Below are 15,557 nucleotides of genomic sequence, written 5' to 3'. Positions count from 1 at the left end.
TTTTAAAAAGTATGCATTTCTCTGTACTCACTGCCATCTGTGCCTTACAGGCTGTCTCTAATCCACATGTGGTCTGTGCTGGTTGACAGCTCCCCTTGTGAATTCCACCCAGACAGCCATAAACACAGGACACCCAGCTGGAACTGCATTTATCTGCATACACATGAGTTTCCCTGGGCAGGAAGGGTGGAGAGGCTCTCTCTTACACTTCAAAGGCCATTGGCCTGCCCTCTCACAAATAACTGATCACAATCACCTTCCCCCACAGTGATCCTGGCAGAGAGGACTGGATTGAAAGGGGAACTTGTGCACTTCAAAACCACTCTTTTAACTTTCCCCCACTTCAAAGGCATTTTTGGGTATATATAATGGATTTCCACCAAACCAGACACTCTGTCAGAGGGACTGCCTGGCTGCCCAATGGACTCATCTGGACTGCTTTGAAGGCAGGACTGCTACCCTGCTTGTTGCCCTGCTGCCCCTGACTGTGCTGGAAGGACTCTGCCTTCCTCCACAATTGCTGTCCATGGGCTTGAGTGGAGCTCTCCTCCTATTCTGAAGTCTCAGGACCACAAAGACTTCACCAAGAGAAATAAATTCCAGTGTGTCAAAACATCAAAGCAACACCTGCAGAAATTGACACAGTGCCTGCCTTGCGCCTGAAAAATCGCTGCATAGCCTACCGAATCAACGCAGCGCCTGCTCCTTCTTACAAGTGTGTCAAGGATTTTAACGCATTGTTTCTGGGCATCGAAATACCCGCACATAGCAATGAGGAACCAAGCCTGCGCTCCTGGAAATTGACACATCACCTTGCAGCCGGAAAATTCAACTAAGCGTATTTTTTTTCAATGCATCTCCTCCTGTGCAGCCCCCATGCATCATTATTTTTTACGCATCCCAGGTACTGTGTGGTAAAAGGATACAACTGCTGTTTCTTAAGGATTGAGACTCATTTAAACCTTTAAAAAGTGATATCTCTTGTTCTAATTAGATCTTTGTTGTTTTGGTCTTATTTTATTCAGATTAATATTATCTATTTTCCTAAACTGGTGTGGAGTACTTTTTGTTGTGTTTTTGCTATCTTAGTGTATGAGTTATTGCACAAATACTTTATGCATTGCCTTCCAAGTTAAGCCAGCCTGCTCTGTGCCATGTTACCCAAGGGTGAGCACAGGATAATTTGTGTTGTGTTGTGACTTACCCTGACTAGGATTGTGTTCAATACTTGTACAGGGAGCATACCTCTGCCAACTATAGACCTAGTTTCTAACACTGCCCAATTGTGATTTCAGCGTCGAACCACATTGACACATTTTGATGTAGGCGACCATTTATCTCTAGTAACTAATGCAAGTCCATGCAGGTTGCAAGCATAGCCTTCACAAAAGTTTAGCAGGGACAGCTTTCTATCTTTTTCTACTGTAGAGGATACCCAAACCAGGTTAGGCGATGAAAGAAAATCCCTCCACTGATACTCACTGTTGGAAAATTGATTATTGGTAAGGGCAGGTAAGTACCTACACTTAGCAATAGGCCACTAACCTCCACTTAGGTCCAGTTAGGTCTCAATAAATTAAACCCAGTTCAACCCTTGGTAGCTTGGCAACGAGCGACAAGGCTTAACTTAGGAGACATATGTGTAAAGCATTTAAAAGTCACAAAACAGTAAATAAGTGAAACACAAAACACAATAAAAATCCAACACCAATTTATACAAATAGATTATATTTTTATCTTTAAAATTACACCAAAACAATTCGAATCGGATAAGGGGAACTGGAGATATGAATTTTTAAAGAATTAATGCTTTTTAGAACTTAGAAACAAATAGCGCAAATCTGGTCATCTGGTCGCACCTCGACCGGGGCAAAGTCAAAGTTTGAGGACGACTGCGATGGAGTCCTGCTCGGCTACAGCTCGTGGGAGGCTTAGTTCAAAAGTTTACCTTCGTACTTAGTCATTTTCTTGAAGATTTTCTTCAGCTGGATCAAGTCGCCAGTCCAATCCGACCTCCTAGAACTCTTCCTTGGATACGCGTGGCGGGAGCCATTGGTGGAGATTTTTACCTTCGGAGGTAGTCACTTTTTCGAGATGAAAATCTTTCGACTGAGACAAACCTGAATCTTGTTACGATGCCCCTGGAGCCCTCTTCGGGTACACTGCCTGGGAGGTCCCAGTCAAGTTTCTATGTTCGGACATAGTCATTTTTTTGGAGACCTGCAAGTCAGGCTGTGTCGCGATAGAGAAAAGCCTGCTAGAATTGCTGCTGCGGGTCGGTCGGTATGGAGCTTATTTTCCAAAAGTTCTCCAAACAGTGGTCAGCTGGTCAGTTTCTACAGGAGTTGGTGCAGGGGACTCTTCTAAGCAATTTTTCACCTGTAGCACACAGGGAGTCCCTCCCTGAACCAGTTGAAGCCAGGCTAAGTCCTTCTTGTGGTGGAGCCCAAGTGTGCAGCTGGTGGAGTCCTCCAGAGTGCATTGTCCAGGTGCAGGTCAGGGGTCCAGCAGAGCAGTCCTTCTTCTCCGGTAGTTCTTCCTTGTTGGAATCTGGTAGGGATCTGAGGTGTGGGTGCAGTTCTGCCATATTTATTGTTGCTCCTCGGTGAAAAACAGGGGGGGTCCCGGTTCTCCAATCAGGTGCAGGGTCCTTCCCACTGTGATGACCACTTCGTAGGAAGTGTGGCAAAATTTAATCCCAGGAAGCAACATTCCTCAAAAATCCATCTTGGCTGAAACTGATTTTTGGAGGTTAAATCTGGCTGAGGCCACCCACCGGTGTGGCTAAAAATCTTAAACACACCCTTCTCCTGCCCTCTTCTAATCTAATTAGGAGAGCACCTAATTGTCTTGGGTTGCAGGATGTGAGGAAGGTACTGGGTTGCTCCAAATGTCCTTCCCTGCTTTTGAAGACCAGTTTGGCAGCCCTCCCGCCTTCCTGCTTCTCCATCTGCTGAGGGAAGATCTCCTCCCAGAGGCACGTTCCTTTGTGGTGTTCAGCCCAGGCTACTTCACACTTCATCAACGCAGCCTGGCCAGGCTGCAGGAGGCTGGCCAATTAGAGCAGACATTACAGGACTGAAGTTGGCAACTTTTTAGGTAGAGTTTAAAACTCTTTACCTGAACAATTTATATTAAATCCAACAATTATAAGCTGTGGGATTTATTATAACAATTATTTTGATACTAAACTTGATGTATCTGATACTTAAGGGAACTTTAGAAATTAAAATAAAGTCTCCCCGTTCAAGCCTATGGAGGCCATTCACTACAATGAGGGAAAAACGAATTTGGCTGTTTTACTTCACCAGGGCTTATAAACCTATTTTTATAAGGTCCTTGCTTATTGTTACATAGCACCCAGCCCTATGTGCACGTAGGGCACTCCTTAGGAGTGACTTATATGTGAAAATAAGGTAGTTAAAGACTTTGGAAGTAATTTTAATTCCAAAGTCAAATTTGCATGTAACTTTCATTTAAAAGCAGTCAGCAAGGCAAGCCTGCCTTTAAAATGACACTGGGCACCTCAGCAGTGCACCTATGGGTGCACTACCTATGATGAGGTCCCTAAACCTACATGCCCTACCATATATTAGGGACTTATAGGTAGGTTGACATAGCCAACTATAATTAGCCTCATTTGCATACTTATTTTATACAAACCACAGGCCCTGGGAGTGGTTAGCTGTATCCAGGGCACCTTCAGAGTCAGGAAAACGGGAAACGTCCTCTATGCCGACTTTTTTATAACGAAGTGCTGGTTAACAAAAGCGGAACAACGCTTTCTTTAACCACGACTTCGTTATTTTGTGCTTTAACCACGCATGTCCTGAACAACGAACATGCGTGGTTAAGGTACAAACAAGGGAGTCGGCTGAGGAGGACGACGTGGATGATGAGGCGACGACTCAGGTAAGTGGGGGGTTTTAGGTTTTGGGGCGGGGTTGGGGGTGGGGGTTTTAGGTTTTGGGGCTGAGTGGGGGATTGGGGGGTTTTAGGTTTTGGAGCGGGGGATGGGGGGGTGGGGCGTTTTAGGTTTTGGGGTGGGGTTGGGGGTTTTAGGTTTTGAGCGGGCATTGGGGGGCGGGTTGTTTTAGGTTTCGGGGCGGGGTTGGGGGGTTTTAGGTTTTGGAGCGGGATTTGGGGGGACGGGCGTTTTAGGTTTTTGGGTGGGGTTGGGGGTTTTAGGTCTTGGGGGAGTGGGGGTTTGAGGGGTTTTAGGTTTTGGAGCGGGGGTTGGGGGTGGGGCGTTTTAGGTTTTGGGCGGGGTGGGGGGTCAGGGGGTTTTAGGTTTTGGGGTGGGGTTGGGGGGGTGGGGCGTTTTAGGTTTTGGAGCAGGGTGGGGGGTCAGGGGGTTTTAGGTTTTGGGGTGGGGTTGGGGGGGTGGGGCGTTTTAGGTTCTGGAGTGGGGTGGGGGGTCAGGGGGTTTTAGGTTTTGGGGAGGGTTGGGGGGGTGGGGGCGTTTTAGGTTTTGGGGCGGGTGGGGGGTCAGGGGGTTTTAGGTTTTGGGGCGGGGGTTGGGTGTTTTAGGTTTTGGGGTGGGGTTGGGGGGTGGGGCGTTTTAGGTTTTGGGGCAGGTGTGGGGTCAGGGGGTTTTAGGTTTTGGGGTGGGGTTGGGGGGGCGGACGTTTTAGGTATTCAGGTGGAGTTGGGGGTTGGGGTGACGCATGCAGGATCAATGGTTGCCCATTACTAATGCTTTTACCAGGTAGGCCTTTACAACAAAATATCGTTGTTAAGCCATTTTTGGTAAAGGCTTTAGTAGTAACAACGAAGTCGGTGTTCCGACCTCGTTGTTCAGGCACTCGTTGTTTTGGCAGTTGGCGTTCCATCGTACAACCCAGGAAAACACCAGCAAAAAGTAAAAAATGGTAGCAAAAAGTTAGGGGATCTCTGCAATCAGCCCTGTTTTCTCACACCCACATTGGTCGTTCTTTATTATCATCCACATTGCATACCAATTGCAATCGTTGGTGTGTAAGATAGCGTAGGTATATGTCTAGTAGGCTTGCAATTGTGTGAAAATAAGGTAGTTAAAGACTTTGGAAGTAATTTTAATTCCAAAGTCGAATTTGCTTGTAACTTTCATTTAAAAGCAGCCAGCAAGGCAAGCATGCCTTTAAAATGACACTGGGCACCTCAGCAGTGCACCTATGGGTGCACTACCTATGATGAGGTCCCTAAACCTACATGCCCTACCATATATTAGGGACTTATAGGTAGGTTGACATAGCCAACTATAATTAGCCTCATTTGCATACTTATTTGATACAGACCACAGGCCCTGGGAGAGGTTAGCAGTACCCAGGGCACCATCAGAGTCACGAAAACGGGAAACGTCCTCTACGCGGACTTTTTTATAACGAAGTCCTGGTTAACAAAAGCGGAACAACGCTTTCTTTAACGACGACTTCGTTATTTTGTACTTTAACCACGCATGTCCTGAACAACGAACATGCGTGGTTAAGGTACAAACAAGGGAGTCGGCTGAGGAGGACGACGTGGATGATGAGGCAACAACTCAGGTAAGTGGGGGGTTTTAGGTTTTGGGGAGGGGTTGGGGGGGGTGGTTTTAGGTTTTGGGGCGGGGTGGGGGATTGGGGGGTTTAAGGTTTTGGAGCGGGGGTTGGGGGGGGTGAGGCGTTTTAGGTTTTGGGGTGGGGTTGGGAGTTTTAGGTTTTGGAGCGGGTGTTGGGGGGCGGGTCGTTTTAGGTTTCGGGGCGGGGTTGGGGGGTTTTAGGTTTTTGAGCGGGATTTGGGGGGATGGGCGTTTTAGGTTTTTGGGTGGGGTCGGGGGTTTTAGGTCTTGGGGGAGTGGGGGGTTGGGGGGCTTTAGGTTTTGGAGCGGGGGTTGGGGAGTGGGGCGTTTTAGGTTTTGGAGCGGGGTGGGGTGGGGGGTCAGGGGGTTTTAGGTTTTGGGGTGGGGTTGGGGGGTGGGGCGTTTTAGGTTTTGGAGCGGGGGGTCAGGGGGTTTTAGGTTTTGGGGTGGGGTTGGGGGGGTGGGGCGTTTTAGGTTTTGGAGTGGGGTGGGGGTCAGGGGGTTTGAGGTTTTGGGGAGGGTTGGGGGGTGGGGCGTTTTAGGTTTTGGGGCGGGGTGGGGGGTCAGGGGGTTTTAGGTTTTGGGGCAGGGGTTGGGGGGCGGGTGTTTTAGGTTTTGGGGTGGGGGTCAGGGGGTTTTAGGTTTTGGGGTTGGGTTGGGGGATGGGGCGTTTTAGGTTTTGGGGCGGGGTGTGGGGTCAGGGGGTTTTAGGTTTTGTGGTGGGGTTGGGCGGCGGGCGTTTTAGGTATTCAGGTGGGGTTGGGGGGTTGGGGTGACGCATGCAGGATCAATGGGTGCCTATTACTAATGCTTTTACCAGGAATGCCTTTACAACGAAATATCGTTGTTAAGCCATTTGTGGTAAAGGCATTAGTAGTAACAACGAAGTCGGTGTTCCGACCTCGTTGTTCAGGCACTCGATGTTTTGGCAGTTGGCGGTCCGTCGTACAACCCAGGAAAACACCAGCAAAAAGTAAAAAATGGTAGCAAAAAGTTAGGGGATCTCTGCAATCAGCCCTGTTTTCTCACACCCACATTAGTCGTTCTTTATTATCATCCACATTGCATACCAATTGCAATCGTTGGTGTGTAAGCTAGCGTAGGTATATGTCTAGTAGGCTTGCAATTGTGTCTGCATGCAGTTCAGAAAGTTTAAGATTAGGGCCCAGATTCTGAAAGCTGCCAGACAACACATCAAGGCAGCTAAAGATGCTGTGCTGTGTTACGTGACAGGGAGGGAGCACCAGAGCACCTTATTTGCATAGAAATGGCTATCCTCTCCCCTCTCTCTTATGCCATGCGCTGATTTCAGGTGCTGTGTGCCAGGCACACACCTTAGCACCATAGTATTATGATGCGTACCTAAGTCTACCATGGGTTTTGTTCAGGAAGGGTATCCTTCCTTTACAAAATACTATGCCCGGCCAAGTGAAAAAGCTTTTCCTACTTTGTATGTGTGCTGTGCAGTGCAACACACATGCAAAGTTGGAAAGGCACAGAGAAATGAAAACATTTCTCTGTTTAACACCTGCTTTCAAAAACCATCAATTTTTGGCTCTAAACTCTGTCTATTAATGTGAGTGAAAAAGGTTTTGCATTCAAAAGAATAGGTGGTAGCATGGGTGTTCCCATGAACCACCCATGAAACACTGCATTAGTGCAAAGTGATGGAAAGCAGCGTTTTGCGCTCCTTTGCGTTACTTTTCCTTACAAACCATTGCAAATACCAATTTGCATTGGTTTTTAAATCCCCAAAAAGATTTAGCGTTGATTTAACATTAAGAAAGTAACAGTAACCCTAAGCTATACATTGGTGAATCTGGGCCTAAGTTTCCTGACTAACCGTAAAAAACATATAGGGCCAGATTTACAGGGCCCTAGCACCTCCTGGTGCCACATTAGCGTAATTTATTTATGCTAATGTGCCTCAATGAGGCAAAAATTGCAGCGCCATATTTACAAAGTGGTCAATGCATACATTTTGCCACTTTGCAAACTCTTGCGCAACATTATGCCTGTGCCAGGCATAATGAATGCACAGGGGGTGGTCCCTCGTGAGAAGTTCGGGAAAAATGTTGCAATGAATGTTGCAATGAAATCTACGAGATTTCATTGTGCCATTTTTGCCATCATTTTTAATGTCTGTTTAAGGCAGACGTTGAAAGAATGCACCCTTTCAAGTCAATAAGCTTCATTGCACTTTGCTGCACTACCGTCAAATATGTTGACACTAGTGCAGCAAAGCGCCACAATAGTGTCAAAAATGTTGACGCTATTGGCCTAACGTGTCTCATGGTGCGCCATATTATAAATAAGCCGCACACATTGTGTTAATAGCTGGTGGTAAGGGGGTGCAAGAAATCTGGTGCATCGGTACTGATGCGCCAGAATATTGTAAATCGGGGCCTTGATGATTTTGTTTTTTTGTGGGTAGTACAACTTTACAGAGTTGGAGACTATCATTCCCAAATGATAACAACCAAGTCACCACTTTTACCACTTGTACAACAAAATTTGTAGCAAGACCATGTGAAGAATTTATTATTAGTTTTAACCAGTAAGAGCTGCAGATTGTCCTTAATCATCTTTCGTAGGCCTCTATGTAGGAGAATGCCCAGATTTTTCAACTTAGAGGCTTTCAATGTGAACTTGTAATCTGTAACTGAATGTCTGGTCATTATAGAGAGTGCTTCCCTTTCACTCCAGTTGATTTTGCACCCTGAAAATACAGAGAAAGTGTTAAACAGGGACTTCAGATGTGGTTTCTATACATCAAGATCACTGAGTGTCAAGGGTACATTGTCAACAAATAATATTGATTGTGTCTGTGTTGCTGGTGTCTCTATTAACTGTATTAAGTCTGTTTGTCTAAAACCAGCTGCTTGCAGGTCTAAGGCCAATAGAAACAGGAGCAGAGATAGAGGGCACTTCCATTTTGTCCAACTATGTATTGGGCAGTTCTGGGACATATGCCCTCCACAGTCTACATGAGCAAACATGTCTGTATATAGGCATTTTATTGTTACCAAGAAAATTGATCCCATCCCTGCTCTTTCAAACATATGGAATACATATCTCCACTAAACTCTGTAAAATTTCTTTTTTGGTGTCCAATGACAGAAATAGCTTGTCATCTGGGTATTTTCTCACCTGCCATTGGTCAACAAGTAAATATGGTTCATGAAGGATTGACCAGGTACCAAGCCTACTTGATTCTATTGAATATGGCTTAGGAGGCCTATTAACAATTGCTTTAACTGAAATGTTCCTGTTAGATTTAATTAACAAGATAAGAAATTAGCTAGCACTGGGTAGGATCCTTATCTGCCTTCTTTGGTCCTTGGGGTTTGGGCATCATGGTGCAGCCACACTGACAACATGGAAAGACTCCCTGCCAATATATCAGTCGAAGTGTTGAGTTTTACTGCCTTAGTAAAACCTTCTTTTGACACTCTCACTGGGCTTTCCTTCTCCTCAGACAATTGTGATGAATAATGGCTGGGGATTCTTATTAGACTGTATTTGCTGTCCTACTTTAGGCTTTTCTCCATGTCCACAAGACAACTGCAATGTTGTCAGAGGCCAATATATGATTTTCCTAAATACAATTTTTAGTGCTTCACAATAGCAATTTATTTTAATTGTGTACATGATGACTTTTGCCCTATTCACACATCACAAACCTGCTGCTTTTGGAACTCAGCAAATTTTGACTCATGCTCACATAAATCATTGACATTGTCAAACGTATGAGTATGTTTTGAGGTTTTGACACCCTGATAAAAGTAAAATATTTACTCAAATCATATGAGGAATTCTAAAAGGAGTGCATGTATGTTTTTTAACAATATTTTGGTGATTTGGGGTCACTTACATACAAGTTTCCCTGAAACTAAATACACATCAAAACCTTAAACACTTTGGCCCTGATACTGAAGGGCTTTATTCTGATCCCTGTGCAAACACGTGTTTGCACAGGGATCGGAATTACGAGTTGTGTGATAATTATGATACTCTCAGAGTTTTCCATGATAAATTTCGACAGTTCAAACCTGCTAAAATTTATTGGGGGAAAAGGCCTTTAAGAATGGCAAAACATACTTAATTTGGAGCTAGATGTATGTAACTAAATGTTTGCAATTACCAAGTAGCAAATTTTTGTGATTTCCTATTTGGTAATCGGAAACACCAAAGTACGAAAGTGTGATTTACACATTTTCTGAGATTCTCAGTGGGTCTCAAATAGAGGAAAATCAAAGGTATGGTGGTCTGCTGGGGTCAGCAGACTACCATGTGTGTGACTGCTCTTAAATAAAGCAATTTTGTTTTTGAATTGCAGCCTGCTTTCCTTAAAGGAAAATGGTATGCATTTGAAAAAGAAAACCAAAAAGTTTTCTTTTCATTTTTTAAGAGTAGGCAGTAGTCTGTGGTACCATTGCCTGCTATTAAAAACATGTTTTTACAAACATTCTCAAAGGGGAAGGGGTCCATTTGCAAATGGATTACCACCTACTTGAAGCAAAGTGTCAATATTTTGTGACGCATTTCAAACCACAAAACATTCACATATACCACTGCAATTCAGTATTAGGAAGGTGCGCCCTAAACAGGCTATTTCCTAACACTGACTCGCAAACCCAATTTGTGATTCGGTAAAAGGTGACCAAATTGCAAATAGGGCTCTGTAAATTAAAAAAATGCCTTTTTGCAGTACCAAATGGCCTGCCTCTATCAATCATAACATTTGCGACCTCAAAAAAGCTTTGTACATCTGGCGTTTGGTGTGTTAAATGCAGATTGTGCATGTTATGGCTCACTTTTAAGCGCACAACTTGTAATAAATCATAATTATCACACCTTTTAAATTTTACCCCCGTGGCATTGGACTTTAAAAGGTGCGATAATATTCGACTGCCCAGCCGGGCATTCGTAAAGAGAGTCACTATATAGGTGCCAGTCTTTCACCAGAATGAGATGCATTGCAGTAGTTCTCCCTGTGGTACCTTACCACTGGCAACGTTTTGGCTCGAATGTGAAATAAATACTTGGACATCCTAAGCTGATTTCTAATTTGATGTTCAGAAGACTCCATACGTTGAGCTATATTTTATAATATTTTCTAAAGGATATATAATGCAAAGTTCTCAAGGGAATTTAGACAGTAAGGCCCATATTTATACTTTTTTTTGGGCTGCATTTATGTCATTTGTTACGCAAAAATGACACAAACTTACAAAATACAATTATATTTTGTACGTTTGTGCCGCTTTTGTATAAAAAAATGACGCAAATGCAGGGCAAACAAAGTATAAATAGGGGCCTAAGTGACAATTAATGGGCTGTGGGCGAATAATTCAGACAAAGTTAATACAATGCTGCATAGAAGCATGATACATGAATAACTCCAACTGTAAGCAAGCTACTTGGGACCTCACTACATGTGACGCAGAGGGGTACTTCCCAGGGAGATGTCACTACAAGTGTTTTTGATTAACCTTGTGTTTCCAGACCTGTCAATCCTAGGTTCGCGAACACTGAATTTGGAAATGGATTTAAAGCAGCTGAGCTACAGGTAACACCTTTGCCTGGCCAGTCGCTGACCTCCCTGTTCCTGCACAATGAGGAGAGCTGATAATTCTCTCCTTATCTCTCCCCATACCCAAGTTGCCCTCAACAAAGCCTCTGCATCAATTTACTATCAAACAGGTGGCAAGTGGCTGCGAATTTGGGAAAGGTATTCCCCCAGAAGGACAAAAACCTGTGGATTTGGACCGAGAATTCATGAGTGTGAGTGTTTTCCCACATTACTAGGGAAATAAATCATAATCTCTAGATTTAGGTTCCCAGGAGTACAGGCCGTAATTTCCCCTCCACCCCTCAGGGAAGCAATAGTAAGGCCATTAATGTTGAGGTGGTTCATTCAATTTGTGATTCTGTTCTCCATAACATAAAGGTTTGATTCAATACTAATCAGAACATAGCATGGAACATAAACTTTTTAAAGATCCTGCTGTGAGAAAAATATACTTGATTGTGTAAGGCCGAGAGTACAAAGGCTATTATATGATGTTTATATTTATTTTTTCCAGGAAATAGGATGGTTTGATGATCGAAGGAATGCTGTAGGAATTTTGATCACACGTCTTTCAACAGATGCATCTCAAGCCAAAGGGGTATGCCAAAATAATCATCGTGTATTATTGCAAACATCTAATTCAGTGAATATTTGTGAAATATTTAAATATTGTATCCTTTTTTACAGGCTACTGGAGGCCGTTTGTTTATTATTACTTTAGCCAGCTGCACCATGCTGACAGCTATTGTAATTGCATTTGTTTATGGATGGCAACTCACCCTCCTGATTTTTGGCTGTATACCAGTAATCCTTGCTGCCTTCGTAATTAAGACAACATCTATGTCTGGCCATGCTTCTAAGGACCAAGCTGCTCTGGAAGAAGCTGGAAGAGTATGTTTTGTTGACGTATTTATTTGTTTACTCTGTTCTGAGTAGCCCTTCTTGCAATTGAATTTGAGTGTGAATTTTGCACTAAACACTAAGGGCCAGATATATCAAGCTCCCGGTTTGCATTTCTTCAATAGCGAAATTTAAGAAATCGCTATTCGAGAAATACAAAATGGGATACATAAAAATTGCGATTCGGTAATAACGATTTGTTAAAAATCGCAATTGCTTTTAGCAAACCACTATTAGGGAATGGGACTTCATTCAGCCCTATGGGCCTATAGCCCCATAGGTGCGAATGGTTTAGCATTTCCGAATTTGCGAATTCCTGTAATGAAATCGCAAATTGGGAAATGCAAATCCCAGGGTGCTGGGTGCCTAAGGCCCCCTTTGATGCACCCCAAAAAAATACTTGTGGACATGTAAAGTGCACACATGCCCTAGGGGCATGTGTGCCCTACATGTCATTTTTAAAAATGCATTTTTAATGCATTTTTTAAAATTGCACATGCCTACCACCAAACTTCAATTTGTGGTAATTGCATTTCCTAAATGCCAAATTTGCATTTAGAAAATAAATGCATGATACATGTGCATTGGTAATCACAAATAAGTATTCCCTATGTGCCTTTACCTATTTAGGGAATCACAATTTGCTGTTCCCTAAATGGAGTCGCAATTTTAGGAAATCGCTATTTTAGCGATTACTTGAAATTGCACTGTGAAAGCTTTTCGTACATTCTGAGAGGCATTTTTGCATTTGCAAATGGTGGAATTTTGCAATTCGCACCGTTTGCGAATGCAAAAAGCTTTGATACATCTGGCCCTAAATGAGGGTGGCTTGAATTGTAAGGTCAATTTACAAAAATAACAACAACAAAATATTCACAGTATCTCCTACCAAATAGTAAAATCTGTGAATTCAGGCTGCTTCTCCAGTGTGAGGAAAATATTTCCATGAAAATATGCTTTCAAGAGAATTTTATGAATCGCAAATGGCTTTTAAATTCAGGTTAACAATTGCATTTGCTTTTCTCTCATAAAGCAAATATTTACCATTTAAATCGTCACATATTTTTGCTAAAATGTCAGAAATGCATGTTCTGTGAAAGCCGATTTCGGGTCTGATTTACATGTTATTGGAAGGGTTACTCTGTCACAAATGTGAAGGTTACAACGTACACCTTATTACATGTGTTACAGAACATAATACATTTTAGTAAGGCAGACAATGAGATGTCAGGCCCTTGTTTCAAATGTATAAATTGTATATGTAAACCAGATGGTATTATTTGGAAATGAAACACACAAAAGATTTGCTTCTTATTATACTTTATTTTTGGAACTGATAATGAGAGTTCAACTGTGTTACTGAACTTATAACCTGTACTTAGGAGTTTCCCTATGAATACCAATGCTTTTTCAAGTTACTATTAACATCTGGACGTGCATATAACAAACTATGCTTCAAAACAGGATTCCCTGAAAGAAAATGCCAAACGTACGTGAAAGCTTCAAAAGCGACCCTCCCCCCAGTGTTCCCGTTCCCCTCTTAGTACTGTTTGTGCCAAAAGGTGCAGAGGAACCCACAGCACAGGGCAGAAAATAAGAAAAACACTTTTATCATTCTTTGGAAAAGGCATGCTTTTGAAAAGTTGGTAGCTGCTGAATAGATAAGGGGCAGAAATGTGACTGTGTAAAGTTCACTATTGTCATTATAATCATTACATGGTCACAGTTTGGTCTGTTTCCATCACACACAAAGAGGCTTACAGGTAGCTGTGAGGTCTTATTTTATTAGGAAAGAAGATGAATGCAGAATATAAAGTCTTTTTGCCACTGGCTGCAAGTTCCTGGTCAGATACTTTCACCAAATATTGACATTTGCAAGGCAGTATCTGTAAGATAGTGAGCTCCATGTGATCTGATAATTCCGAAATTCCAGAAAACCTTATTTGTCAGAAATGTCCAGGGTTAGTAGGGGTTTCTAGCTACTGGTAGCCCACCTCTCCTTGCTCCCAGCACAAAACCCACAGACTTTTCCAATGAAAGCAGAGTTTAATTTATTTGTATGTAGTGTTGACAATTGTAAACCATTTGCAGGTATCAACACAAGTCACAACCACTTGGACATCAGTTAATTTCTAGATTTCACAAATGCTTAGACTTTAATGTTGTTGTCTTCTGGATTTTAGCCAACCCCTTGCCCAAAACCTGCAGCCACTCACTGTGGAATGTAAAAAGATATTGGGTGGTTTTAGGCATATTTTTTGCACTCACAGGATGTTATGTATAAGAAAACCTGCTGTCATTAGTGCAAGAGATACCACCCTGGGTCCTTTTGAATCTCTAGTTTTCAAAAATCTGTCATTTGTAGTATACTTAAGTACTGACTTTGCCTGTGCCTCAGTACGCAAACCATTCCCTAGGTTATTGAAAGAAAATACATTTGTAGGTATAGATTTGAAACTGAGATTAAATAAAGGGTTTTTACACATAGTATTGATGTTTGGATGGCACTCTGGGTAGGGTAAGAAAACGTTCAGAGAGCTATACAAGCTACGCCCCACTGGATTCCCCTAGGTCTCTAGTACTCACAGATGCTTCTTGAGTGGGTCCTCTCAGTGCTGGTTTATCAGAATTCCAAATATCCCAGATATCCATCACTTAGACAAAATTGGATTGAATAGTGTTGATGTTTGCAGGACATTTTGAGTAGAAATATTTGCAGTTCTCTATGTAAAACACACAATCTTGGATTTGACACATGCATCTAATGGGTACAAACTCCCAGAGTTGATCTCGTTCCATTTTCACCAATAGACCCTGTTAGACCTGGCAGCTCTTGGCGTGGTAAACCTGTACTTTTTGCTTCTGACCTCCTGTTTTTGGACCCTGTGCTGTAATTCTTTTTGCTGGTTTTGATGCTATTGGTGATTGGTTATCCATGATCAGCATATTTGATTTACAGTACTAGTAAGTTCCTATTAAAGTGCACTAGAGGTGTCCAGGGCCTGTAAAGCAAATGCTACTAGTGGCCGTGCAGCACTGATTGTGCCAACCACATGTATAATCCTGTAAATATGTCTCTGGCCTGCCACTGCAGTGTCTGTGTGTGCAGTCTTGCAATGCCAATTCGACCTGACAAGTATTCCCACTTGCCAGGCCTAAACCTTCCCTTTTACTATATGTAAGTCACCCCTAAGGTAGGCCCTAGGTAGCCCCATGGGCAGGGCGCACTGCATGTAAAAGGTGAGACATGTACTGATGTGTGTCACATGTCCTAACAGTGAAATACTGCTAAATTCAGTCTTCACTGTTGCAATGCCAATCTCTCTCATAGGTTAACATAGGGGCTGCCTTTAAATATTATAAAAGTGCAGATTCCCTTTGAGAGCAGATAGAAAAGTGGAATTTGGGGTCTCTGAACTCACAATTTAAAAATACATCTTTTGGTAAAGTTGTTTTTCGGATTGTCTGTTTGAAAATATCACTTTTAGAAAGTGGGCATTTTCTTGCCTAACTATTCCGTGCCTCTGCCTGCTTGTGTATTCC

General features: G+C 42.9%; 1 protein-coding gene across 1 annotated transcript in view; it reads left to right on the top strand.

Annotated features, from left to right (window-relative positions):
* The window catches only part of LOC138262462 (ATP-dependent translocase ABCB1-like), a 571,226-nt gene that overhangs the window by 322,365 nt on the left and 233,304 nt on the right, over window positions 1-15,557 (top strand). The window contains exons 17-18 of the mRNA XM_069212358.1: window positions 11,629-11,712; window positions 11,802-12,005. Of these exons, the coding sequence (XP_069068459.1) occupies window positions 11,629-11,712; window positions 11,802-12,005 (288 nt within the window). The remainder of the gene's footprint in view (window positions 1-11,628; window positions 11,713-11,801; window positions 12,006-15,557) is intronic.

The sequence above is a fragment of the Pleurodeles waltl genome, chromosome 10 (genome assembly GCF_031143425.1).
Source record: "Pleurodeles waltl isolate 20211129_DDA chromosome 10, aPleWal1.hap1.20221129, whole genome shotgun sequence".
Classification (NCBI taxonomy): domain Eukaryota; kingdom Metazoa; phylum Chordata; class Amphibia; order Caudata; family Salamandridae; genus Pleurodeles; species Pleurodeles waltl.
Note: the sequence above shows the minus strand (reverse complement) of the source record. Positions and strands in the feature narration are given on the sequence as shown.